Source organism: Gavia stellata, chromosome 23 (genome assembly GCF_030936135.1).
Source record: "Gavia stellata isolate bGavSte3 chromosome 23, bGavSte3.hap2, whole genome shotgun sequence".
Taxonomy (NCBI): domain Eukaryota; kingdom Metazoa; phylum Chordata; class Aves; order Gaviiformes; family Gaviidae; genus Gavia; species Gavia stellata.
This window is the reverse complement of record NC_082616.1, coordinates 7,662,540-7,675,330: the sequence shown is the minus strand read 5'-3', so window position 1 is coordinate 7,675,330 and position 12,791 is coordinate 7,662,540. Positions and strand designations below refer to the sequence as shown.

The window sequence follows — 12,791 nt, the reverse complement described above, 5'->3', positions numbered from 1 at the left end:
ACTGATACAGCGTGTGCTTATTTTCAGATGGGTGCGCCTGTGCCTGTCTTGGGATAGGATTTGTGAGCTTCCACAAACGTAGCACTGCAGAAGCCAGGATAAAGAAAGAAGTTTGTTCTCGAACCCTGTTCTGAGCGGATGCTCTTTTTCTCCCTATCTGTTCCCAACATGAAAAAGTCCAACCTGTGAACCTCTGTGTCTCCTCTACAATATTCCATTCTCTTCCCAAATCCAGTAACTTCAAAAGTGAACATCCTATTGTTCCCATCTCTTTCCTTTCACTCTTTTTTTTGTGCCGCTCATGTCAACTCTGTTCTCACCAGACTAGTCCGTCCTGGCCATGCAGACCCCTGTCCAGAGCCCAAGGAATTCTCTTTCTTCTCAGTTTGAGGAGCTTTGGATCAGATCCATCACTAAGAGATGATGAATTCCTCCATAAGTAAAATGATGTAGTCAGAGATGATTCACAAGTTGTGCTATATTATGCTTTCCAGCATACATCTTTATTTTTCCAGCTTCTTGGCCATATTTAAGAGCTTGATCCGTATAACAAAATGGTAAAACAAACCATATCAATTCTTGTCCATTTGATATATTTTTTTAAAATGAAATTCTTAAGGATGCCGAAAGTGTAGAATTCCAGCAGCTTGCTTTGTTAACCTCCCACCGAAAACAAATGTGCGAGAAAAATTGCCTTCACATGTAGTCAGTTCTGATTTGAAGGAAGCGTTTTCAAGAATGTGTGCTGTCTTTTCTTACGAAAAAAGACTGATCTCTTCTGTTGAGATAAATGTCTTATGGTATGTATCCTGATGCATGCAACAGAGGAGAGAAATTACTTCACTGAGCAACAGATTTCCAAATGAACTGCTGCTTATATGCTACCTGCCAAAGCAGAGAACAGCTAAATAATTTGTTAGTAAAGTTCACAGGAGTGATATAAATATGAATTAGTGTAACAGGACGTAGCCAAGAGAAGTTAGGGTTCAGGGAGCTCTTATCATGATGGATGTGACTTGGTTGGAGTTGAGTGTCGGAAGGCTGGGTTCTTGCGCTACCAAAGGGGATCAGAGGCTTCCAGTCTTCAAACAGTTTGTTGGCATTAGTACAGTCCTATTTCAAAATACCTAGATTTGTATTTTCCTTTTGTATTGCATCTGTACCGCAGTCTGCAGCTACCGTGGTGATTCAGAGGCTGTTATAACCTTTCCGCAGTAGGCTGTTTTCTTTCTACACATAACAGCTTTCTACCCTGCGGAGCGCTCTCACCGAGTGCTGCCTTCTGGAATCGCTGCTGCTGGTAAAGACGGCTGCAGAGTGCATCATGCACGGAGTTAGAGTACAGGCTTTACTCTCTACCATGCAGAAAAACCAAGGAAACAGAGCCGTTTGGTAGCTAAAGCAGTGAGACGCATCTTGGCTCACAGCTTGATGCAAGCCCATCAAAGTCAGTCCAAAGCATCTCCTTTATTTCTTCAGGTCTGTGCTCAGGGCTGTTGTTTCCCCTCCTGCTGAGGGTTCAGACCAGCAACTGGAAAGATGATGTGATCCTTGGCATATTTTCTGATCTTGGTTTTTTGGCTGCGGCTCTGTGGTGGCTGGAATGAAGACCGTAAAATGGGAGAGGCAATGAGCAAGTATTGCTTGTGACTTGTTGACTTGGCACCTGTATCAGAAATGGCTCAGCCTGCAGGTAGCCCTTAGAATATTTGGCAAGAACAATGTGATTGCTTGAAGAGCCAGGAAGAGCTAGCAAAGGAACATGGCAAGACTGTTCATATAAATAATGCTTGTGACAGGCACATAATAACCGAGTTCCTCTTACATTTCTGTCAACAAGTGCTCGGACAAAAAGAAGGAAGAGCTGGGGTGTGGGATACTCCTGAAGTGCTCTCCCTTCTGTTTTCTACACAATACTTCAGTTTTAGGCCCAGCAGAATCGGTGAGATCAAAACAAGGTCTATCAAAATGTGTTAAAAGCCAACGTATTTTCAATTTCTGAATAATATTTTATGTGGCCATTAATCTTTGCAGCCATTAGTGTCATAGAGAGAAGTTTTAACTGCTATTATTAGTGCCTAAACAAAGCAGTGTTTACAAGATGAGCCTATTTTGAGCCTGGAAAAATGAGTTGCCAAGAAGAAAAAAAGATGCTGCACTTAATACGCTTTCCGTTCCAAGAGTCACAGCAAAGCAGTGGTGTTCCTAACGAACCCGAGTCCTCCTTTGGTTCTTTCTCACACCCCTGTTTTTTCAAATTAGTCCTCCCCTCCACCGCTCGTGACTACTTCCATTTTTTTAGTTTACTTGTTTTTCCTTCTTAGGTTTATCTCGGCAAGAACGGTTTGCCACTAGAACAACAAGTCTGTGTCTGAGGGAGGAAGGTTTCTCTGCCAGAAATACCAGTCACAGGGAGATGTGTTGTCTCAGCTGCTTGGGGGTGAGGTTGTGAGTGGGGTGGACTTAAGGATCTGGTGGTTGAAGGATATCAAAAGGCTCGTATAGCAGTAGGCATCTAGGTAGCCTTATCTCTTCCTTGTTGGGAACAAGATCTGATAACTTTAGGGGACAAATCTTAGCACATTAAAAAAAATAGAAAAACGTGATAACTTCTGAACCTCACAGATTGATCACCTGATCATGTGGAAACTTGAGGCTTTTTAGGTAAAACAAGCTCATAAGCTCCAAAGTGATGTAGTAACGTTTGTTTCATTGGAAGTCAATGATACTTTTCATCATTATCATTTTTTGACAGAATGAAATCACCTTTTTTTTGTATTTTTCCTCAAGAAAAAGAAGAACGAAGGAGAGGGAATACCTCCAAAGAGTATGCATCTGGGAGGGTGTGTGGTGATGGGAATTTTGGATCTGGACTAACATGAAAGGAAAGTCAGCTGTAGTTTCAAAGAAAACTCAGAAAACTTCATCTAGTAAAAAAATCCCCAAACACCACATTGTTTGCAAAGGCATTGTTTATTTTCGTTCCTTTCTTTTTTTAAAGGGGTGAAACAAAGCCAATCCAAACCCACAGTTGTGATTAAAAAGGATTGCAATTAAAGATTGTAAATAAGCACCAAGTTAGGAAGGAGGAATGTGCTGAAGTTGTCAATGAAGAGCTGCGGGAGAGCTCTGCAAGGGAGGAGAGTGACAGCATGAGCAGCGAGAGTCTAAACTTCAGATGATAATCATGGATCAGCCTTGCTGGGAACCTGGGAAGGGATGGAGACCTAAGGGAAGGACTTCCGCAACATACATAGAAATGAGAAAAATAAGTCAGGGAAATAAAGAGAGGAGAAGTGAGGGAGAGCCATGGGAAGAGTAGTGCCTGCGGATGGAGACGGGAGGCATCCCGTGAGCAGCTGGAGGACACTTCTTCCCTATGCCAGAGTAGCAAGGGGGAAAAATAATTTAGCGAGGGATAGGACCACAGTGTAAGGATATATGGTGGGGGAAGAGGAGCTTTTCTGTTCGGACTTGCATCTTCTTACTTGTATATCGGAATAATTTAAATTTACTCCTATATATTTCTACTGGTTTGGTTTTTTTAAGTGTGTTTCTTATGTTGGCTGGTAAGATCTTAGGTAGAGTCAGTATTTACAGTTCTTAATTCGGTATCCACCATAACAAAGCGTGATATTTGTTGTCTGAATTACTTCCTGATCTGTGGAGAGGGTGATGCAGAGGCTCTCACAACAAACTTACAAGAGGGGACATCAGAGCAAGAGACTTATTATGGTATGGTCTGTATCCCACCCTGGCAGGTCTGTCTGTCTTCAGAAGGCTTTAAGTCCATTTCAGCGTCATTTTACGAGGATGGTGGTAAGGGGCTCCTCTTTTAACCTTAGCGTATCAACCAGAACAGTGTCCAACAGACAAGAAAATCTATTTTTCTGGGGCATTTATTTCACATCTCCCACAAATTGGAATGTGCTTTGCATCAGACACTTATCCATATGATTTTTATTTTTTTTTTCTAATACATTGGAATAAGATACCTTTTTAAAAAAATATTTGTAACAGTCTTCATTTTTTGCAGCATAAGAAAATCAGGTCTCACAGATGAGGAAGGGAGCTGTAATTGGAAAAATCAAGTTCAGACTTTAATTAGGCAGTTCTTACTAACGATATAATTTTCAAAAATATTTTGCATTGTGTAAGTAAACATCTAAACTAAGCCTCATTTAATCACATTTTCTCTCTATAGGAATGGTCAGATGAAGTGTTCAGTTTGGCAACAAATTTGTTGGCACAGAACATGTCAAGGGATGCGTTTCTGGAAAAAGCGTAAGTGGCCATCGTATTTAATGCTGTGGGTGTTGCTCTTTTCTCTGCGTCATTTTCCTCTTTTCTTGTTAGTCACATTGTCATCTATTGTTTCTGCTTTGATGAGTTGTCACTTTTGTAAACACAGGCTGTCCTTTCCCATGGTTTTAAAAAGCCTGTTATCTAAACGTCATTTAAACAAAAATCTTGTTAGGGTTCTTCTTGCAAACTACTAAGTTGTAGCAAAAAACCAGAATTAAGTGCCATCTTCCCCTTGCATACCAAAGTAGCAGCTTCGGCTGTAGTCTGAAGCTCTGCATTTAAAATGAAAGAATATTCTGGACTGACTTGCTTCCGGTTTATTTTCCTTTTTTTTTTCTGTTATCGATCAAAAAATGAGAAATGCAAGAAGTCCATTTTCTCAGTCTAATCTCTCTGGTTTTCACGAATCCATTCGTCTAGGTTGCTTTGCATAGCGTGCAGATTCTGACTTGGTTTCGATGAAATACAGAAGGTGTTTAGGAGAACGTTTGGGGTGTATAAACACACCTCCGAAAGGAGAGAGAACTAAACCTGAGATTAGTGAGTCTCAACTGGATAAGTCCACATGCTGAGGGAGTTTTGCAGAAGTGATATTGTTGAGAACAGCATGGCAAAGCCTACCAGGTAGGGGTGGTAATGAACTGGGGTATTTGCTGGCCTTCTGGGGTTCTACAAGAGAAGATACACCCTCCCCAGCCTACAAGTTGGCTGGTTAAATTCAGCTTTGTGTCTCCTCTAAACACCTTTTAATTTCTGCTCACAGACAGAGGCTCGGTCCAGCTAAATACCAAGCTGGGGCTTAGGTTCCTAAAACTTGCCTCCATCCAAGAAGCAAGTTAACCCACCCTTTTTCTGGACTTTCTAAGGTTGTGCTTGCCTAATTTCATTAGATGCACCCATATTTAGTCACAAGGTTCCCAACTGCTTAAATTTAATCCCATGTGTGTATTCATAGGTGCCTATTCTGGGAAGGGGAGAAGTGGCGGGTGTGTGCGTTTCCTTCTCATAGTATTCGTTGTGGTGCAGCTGAAGTCAACGGAAATTACTGAAGAAACTTTGAAGGCTGGACTTTGCAGGAACTACAGCTCTGTGTCTGAAAATGCTGTGTTGGGACAGCAATGATACATCAAGCGAACAAAATCCCAAATGGATGGAAACATTTAACATTTCCTTTTCGCTCTGCGTGTTGACAGTGGAGAAAACACTGTGCTAACCTGAGCAGACCCAGGTGTGAGAGCAAGAGCAGAGATGCCTTCCTTCGCCTCCATAGGTCATAGATGAGTTACGGGAGTGATTTGATGTTACTATTTTCATGCCCCCTACCACTCAAATCCCCAGGTGGATAGTGGACTTTGCTGACAGGTCTGGAATGGGGAGGATTGTGCCTGTACCTAATGGGCGCTTTCAGATCAGATTCACAGGAGGAACATGTTATCACACAGTATACTAGAGCAGTCTTATTTGGAGCCATTTTTCTGCAACGTTCAAGCAATATTAATTAAAGATCAAGTCACTGGACACATTGCATAGATTCAGTAGCAGGCAAGCATGGCATTCCTGTGTCTTTTCTTTTTCCACTAATTAATAAATCACTTAGGAACTGTTGGGTTTCCAGGGTCCTCTGCACAAATGCTAAATCAGTCGCTTAAGAAATCTTTGAAGACTAAAAATATTTCCCTATTATAATTACTGTACTAGGCAAGGGGTTAGTTGCAGTCCTATCAGAACCCTTTCATCGAAATAGAAAAGCAAATTGCATTAGAGCAGAATTAGAAAGGCTTTTTTCTTTGTGGCATTCAGTCCCTTGCGGTGTTGGAACTGCAATAATAAACAGCTTGAGCAGCTCCCCTGTGGTTTGGTCAGATGAGAAAAATAGGGTTAATTTGGGAGGAAGGATGGTTAATAAAAACTGCTATTTGGTTATAAAGTGCTCATTCCTCTGTTGTAACTGTGCAGTGTATTTTTCTGTTGGGGTGCAAATATGGACGCTGGAGTACATTAGCACTGAAATGCTGAGCAGTGCAGTGATGAGCAAAGGGGGACTGCGCTGTGCAAACCCTTGGGTCAGCGTTACGTCCAGGGTTTGTCGTTCTTGGAATCAGCACTGCACTACTGATGTGAGTCCATTCGGCTGCTGCTGATGGGAGTATCTCTCAGCAGGCTTTTTAACAGGAATAACATGCTTGAGTTTCTTAGATGGATGGATAATGTCTGCATGGGGAAAAAATAGTGTCACACGTGTAGCAAAGAATTTGGGAGGAAGAAAGGTGGTAAGTACTGGTGGGGGTTGACTGTTCTTCAGACGCACATTTTTAGTTTGCTTTAACTGAAGTTCAGAATTCTTTTTTTTTTTTCCCCATTTTCTTTTATTTCTAGCTTTGTTGGCTGCAGAGGAAAACATTAAATGTGACCGGAATTACTCAAAAGTTTCAAAAAATAGAAGGCAAAATAAAAGAAAACTTCTTTTACTACCTGCTGTGATTTTTTTTGTTTTTAACCTAGCTCAGTGCTGGGAGATGGGGCAGAGGGGATAATACTTTTGTTTGGTGACACAGTAGCAGTAGAGATTTCAGTTTCCAGAAGATGCATATGAGGAGACAAGGATTTGTGAAAATGTTCCTATTCTAGTTAGGGATATTAGCACGTACTTCGTTTTTGAAGCGGTTACTAATGGCATTTTCGGTTGGGAAGAAAAGGAAAGTTTATTAGAACCATGCAGTTTCTTTTTCTTTTGGTAGGCCAGTGGGTAAAGTGAAAAAGTTGGGGTTTTTTTTAACAACAACAACAACAACAAAAAGTCTTCTAAAGTACTTAAGTGTTGCCACATTTTTCACCAGATCATATTACTGCAAAACTAATTTACAGTTTTAATTATGTTCAAGCAGAAGAGATGAAGCACTCAAAAAGTTTTGCTTTTCGCAGGCTGCTGCTGGTAGACGTGCCGGAAACCAGTAGTTGTCTTACACTGGGAGGATCATCAGATAGCAGCCGTAGGCCCAACTGCTTCTCATTAAAGCTACTGGATGACTCCTGTTTCAGTAGGCTTTGAATCAGTATGTTGAAAGATTTGGACAAAGAAAGATACGTCCTCATCCTGCTGCCTTAATGAGCATGTGAGAGGAGTCACAGGTCCTGAGATATTGAGATTCTCTAAATACTCACTTCAAAAGCTGGATAATTGCCTGCCTGTAGATGGTTTCAGCGTGTAATTTTTATATTGCTTCACACTGGAAATGTCTTGGGCTTGCCCAGGGCTGCTAAATGTATTGACACTCTTGCTGGTGCAGAGACATTTCAGTTGCCAGCGATTTGACTTCCTTCCAGCTGAGGAGTGACAACATTTAGTGTCAAACAGAGAAACCTTCACAGATGTGTGATGGGGGGGGCTTAGGGAGGCAGGGATGTTGGCGTGCAACATCCAGGGTCATTTTCAGCCCCTGGAAGAGGAAGACTACAGCCACTTTTCCAGCCAAGTTGTGTAGCCTGTGTGCCACAATTCAGTCTGCTGATAGACAGGCAGCCTGGGTGAGAAGGACCTGGGGCGGGGGGGATGATAAATTTGTGCATTTATGGTATTTGCAATGTTCTGTTGCAAGACAGACCATATTTGACACTACAGGTGCATTACTGTTGATGGAAAAGGTATTTACTTATTAATGATATCCCAACAGGTTTTTACATTGGGCAAAAGAGCTGAGTGAAACTTGCCACATGATCAGAGCACTAGCGTTGAGCTATCAAGTTGGTGGAGAGGTACTTGAAAATGCTGTAAAAATAAAACAGGATGCTTTTCTCTCCACAGTTACACAAAACTTAAGCTGCAGGTGACTTCAGAAGGGCGCATTCCTCTGAAGAAGTAAGTTCTGTTTCCCTTCTTTACCGTGTATTCTCTTCTGACTTTTGAGTGTGAATATATGTTTGGGATGAACATGTGACCCCTGTGTCTAGGATAGTAATTTTATCATCTGTTTATAGACATATTGCAGGAAAGAGTGGCCAGTGATACTCAGCATGTCTCTGTTCAAATACCCTTTGGGCATAGATTGCCCTTGTGATCTTGAGTAAGACATTTAGCTTCTCTGCCCTTGTTCCACTTGTGTAAAATAAAAAAAAACCCCATAATTTCTATACCTCAGAGACATGTCGTGAGGATAAATATATTCAAAGTGCATGTTGCTGGGGTAATATGAAGAGAGCAATGGTGACTTTCTCAAATAACTATCTGCTGTAATAGGGACTTCTGTGGGATACAGTTAAACTCATTGTGGGTACCATTAAACTCACTTGTGTTACCAAGCAGCCAGCAAATGGAAAGAAATAGGTAAAGATGGGATAGACATCCTTTATTGGATGCAGGGGGAAGTAGTGACAAAGCATGAGGAAAAGGCTGAGGTACTTAATGCCTTCTTTTCCTTAGTCTTTAATAGTAAGAGCAGTTGTTCTCCGGGTACCCAGCCCCCTCAGCTGGAAGACAGCAACAGGGAGCAGAATGAAGCCCCCACAATCCAAAGGGAAATGGTTAGCGACCTGCTGCACCACTTAGACACCCACAAGTCTATAGGGCTGGATGGGATCCACCCAAGGGTACTGAGGGAGCTGGTGGAAGTGCTCACCAAGCCACTTTCCATCATTGATCAGCAGCCCTGGCTAACCGGGGAGGTCCCGGTTGGCTAGAGGTTAGCAAATGTGACGCCCATCTGCAAGAAGGGCTGGAAGGAGGATCCAGGGAACTACAGGCCTGTCAGTCTGACCGCGGTGCTGGGGAAGATTATGGAGCAGATCATCCTGAGTCCCATCACATGGCACGTACAGGACACCCAGGTGATCAGGCCCAGTTAGCATGGGTTTAATGAAAGGCAGGTCCTGCTTGACTAACCTCCTTCTATGGCAAGGTGACTTGTTTAGTGGATGAGGAAAAGGCTGTGGATGTTGTCTACCTAGAGTTTAGTAAAGCCTTTGACACCATTTCCTACAGCGTTCTCCTGGAGAAACTGGCTGCTCATGGCTTGGACAGGTGTACTCTTTGGGTGAAAAACTGGCTGGAAGGCCGGGCCCAAGGAGTTGTGGTGAATGGAGTTAAATCCAGTTGGTGGCTGGTCACAAATGGTGTTCCCCAGGGCTCAGTGTCGGGGCCAGTTCTGTTTAATATCTTTATCAGTCATCTGGATGAGGGGATCAAGTGCACCCTCATTAATTTTGCAGACGACACCAAGTTGGGTGGGAGTGTTGATTTGCTTGAGGGCAGGAAGGCTCTGCAGAGGGATCTGGACAGGCTGGATCAATGGGCTGAGGCCAACTGTATGAGGTTCAGCAAGGCCAAGCGCCAAGTCCTACACTTGGGTCACAACAGCCCCATGCAACGCTACAGGCTTGGAGATGGGTGGCTGCAAAGCCACCCCACAGAAAAGGACCTGGGGGTGTTGATTGACAGCTGTCTGAATATGAGCCGGCAGTGTGCCCAGATGTCCAAGAAGGCCAACAGCATCCTGACCTGTATCAGAAACAGTGTGGCCAGCAGGAGTAAGGAAGTGATTGTCAGTTGGACTTGATGACCTTAAAGGTCTTTTTCAACCTAAACGATTCTATGATTCTATGACCAGGAAGTGATACTCATTCTTTAAGCCACAGAGCCCATCAAGACGTGTCTTTAAGCCAATTTCCTCTGGTTTCTCTTTGTTTTGCAGCATATACCGCTTGTTTTCCGCTGACAGAAAACGAGTAGAGACTGCATTAGAAGCTTGTAATCTTCCATCTTCCAGGGTAAGCATCTGAATTTATTCCTGGCTCTTACAAAGTGTTGCTTGTATTCAGCAGTGTTTACTCTCTATTGAGTTGAGGACAATTTGTTCAAGGCTGATCATGCTGTGCTGGCTTTGCTTCTGGATAGCTCCTCAGCAGCAGGTCTTTCTTTCCCACACAGAAGTTCCTGATACCCATCTGCAAATCTGAGTACCTTTGATTTGAAATTGTCTAGGCACCAGGAGTACCTGGAAGAAGTGTGAATGGGTTGAAGGAAAGGGCAGGGGGTTGTGTGACCTGTCCTGGAGAAATCCTGTGAGAGTATTTTAAGAATCGGTGACTCTTGCACAATTTTCAAGGCATGATTTCAGAGCAGTGTTAGCTCAAGGTGTAGCTAATGGTGTAATCTGTTTCCTTCTCAAAAAAAAAAAAAAAATCTATAGCTTGGGTTAAGTGACAGTTAAATTCACTGTAGCTTATCTAAAATGTGCATGGAGTAACTGTTGAAATGCTATAGCATCAAAGTTGTTAATGCTGCGGGGATGCAGCCATTGTATACTGCTAATCCAGGAGTTCTCCTCAACCTGGAGCATTTGCAGGATGGTACCTCACCCTCAGGAATGCTTTTTTAAAGAGGAATGAGCTTGAGCAGGTTATTCTAGTCAATGCTGGAGTGAAGATGTCCTTAGTCTTTCCTCCCAGGTGGAGATTCTCCTCCAGGAAGCTTCTTGCAGGATAATTCCTACTTTTGGAGGTCCAGGAGGTGGGGCAGAACTGATCTGCAGCAGAAGAGAGCCTGCATCTCCTAATCACTCGCTCTTGTAGAAAACTCTGTGCTTTGATGTTTGCTCAACCTTTGCTTCCCCATCAGTTTCTTAATAGATCCAATTCCTGTGGCTCCAGAAGTACAATGGGGCAAAATCTTCACAAGCCAAACCTCAGATACCCCTTACCAATGAGACCTTTCTTCCTAGGTTTGGGAGCTTAATTCCTTGAAATTCCAAGGACTGTCTATGAAGTTAAGTACAAAAGAGTATAACAATTTTAGCTGAAGTAAGGTTGTGAGGTTTTCATTTAATTGTTAGCAAACAAGATAAGATGTGCAAAAAATCACTGACGCATTGGTTTTTAAATCAGTTGATTTATTACTTCTTTTTACTACACATCTCTGAAAAAAAAATCTAAACATCACTAGAGTCCTTGAAAGAAACTGCAACCTTTTTCTGCTATTTATTTAAGTACAGTCAATTTTACATACTCATTGCTGGATACTTGTTGCTGGGATACCATCTTGAAAATTGTTCATAGTATAAAGTAGAGCCTTTCTTTGGATGGGACAAAAGAGCGATATGCTTCATGCAACAAAGAAAACTGTGTTGATCATCTTGGAAAAAAAAATATTTTAGAAGCTAAGTGTTTAAGAGGCATGAAACTCTGCATCTCATATAGGTAATGGAGTAGAAGAAAATCAGTTCTTCAGCTCTTTTTCTTTGTGTTCCTGTTTATTTGAACAAGTAAAATTCTTAACTTCAACTTCCAGCTTTTCTCCCCCATTATACTACAGGACAAATGCTGTTCCCATAAAGCATTGAAGAGCGCTGAACTCCTAGCAGCATACAAGACATGAATATCAGGGAATCTTCCTCAGTAAAACCACACCAAATTATTCAGAGAATTCATGAAAGTCTCTCATGGACATTAACAGCTTAGGCTTTTTGGGTGGTTTTTATTCATGCCTCATGAAGATCTCTCTAAGGGTCTTATCTCCAAGTTTCATAGAAAAAACATACTTCTCATTGCTTAGGAAGATAGAGGGCTCATTGGCCATGAGTTTCACGTGATGTTTTGCTGCACCTCTCAGAACCTGAGGGTGACGCCAAAATACAAAATTAAATTCTCAGTCATGGGTAAGAGGATGCCAAGGCAGCACTTATCACTCTTCCCCTGGTTCTTAGCTTCAAGGTTGGGACAGTCCCTCATATAGCTTACGCAGTGACCTGAGCATAGGGCAGCCTGAGCTGCGCTGCTGGGGCCAGTATCACTGCATGGCCTTGTCTGTGACAGCAAGAACTTCAGCATCTGCTGGCCCTACTGTTTAGCAAATTCCCTGTGCGTGTGCTTGCCAGGAGACCTCGTGGGACAACATGTAGGAACTGTATTTAGTTCGAGAGGAGGAAGAGTTCTCATTACCTGGATAATTGCTTTCATCCTGCTGTAGAAGAATAGCACCAGAGAGGCTCCTCAGAAGTGCCGAAAATAAACTCTTTATTTCCTATTTAGGGACCTTAATAAGGGATAGATTTTCTGCAGCACTGAGCACTCCAGCCTAGATTTGGGTGAACAGTTGAGCATGACTGCGGTGGGATGACCCATGGACTTAAAGACAAGCACATTTGCAAAGCATGGATTTATTTATTTGAGTATTTCTGGGTTGGACCTGGCACGTATAGAGTCTTGCAGGACCAAGCCCTGTGTGATGTGATTTTTGGCAGTATTCGTCATCCAGCAGATCTGAAAGCAGAGGAATGTTTAAATAAATGTTTAAATGAAGTTTTAAAATATGCCAGTGAGTTTTTGAGTTTGGCATCTGATTGCCCTATGCTTTTTTTAAATCTTGGATACTTTTGGGGAAGGGGGGGTACTTTCTGTTGGGTATTTTTGTTTGGTTTGGTTTTAGGCAAAGGTGCCTTAAATAGAATTTGAAGAGCTTTATTTTAGTCATCTGTTTGCCTGTGAAGACTGGTTTC

The 12,791-nt window shown here is 42.4% G+C and overlaps 1 protein-coding gene across 1 annotated transcript in view; it reads left to right on the top strand.

Annotated features, from left to right (window-relative positions):
• PLCB1 (phospholipase C beta 1) overlaps positions 1 to 12,791 on the top strand; it is a 404,497-nt gene that overhangs the window by 248,735 nt on the left and 142,971 nt on the right. Inside the window, exons 5-7 of the mRNA XM_059828429.1 lie at positions 4,205 to 4,284; positions 8,108 to 8,161; positions 9,990 to 10,065. Coding sequence (XP_059684412.1) covers positions 4,205 to 4,284; positions 8,108 to 8,161; positions 9,990 to 10,065 — 210 coding nt within the window. The remainder of the gene's footprint in view (positions 1 to 4,204; positions 4,285 to 8,107; positions 8,162 to 9,989; positions 10,066 to 12,791) is intronic.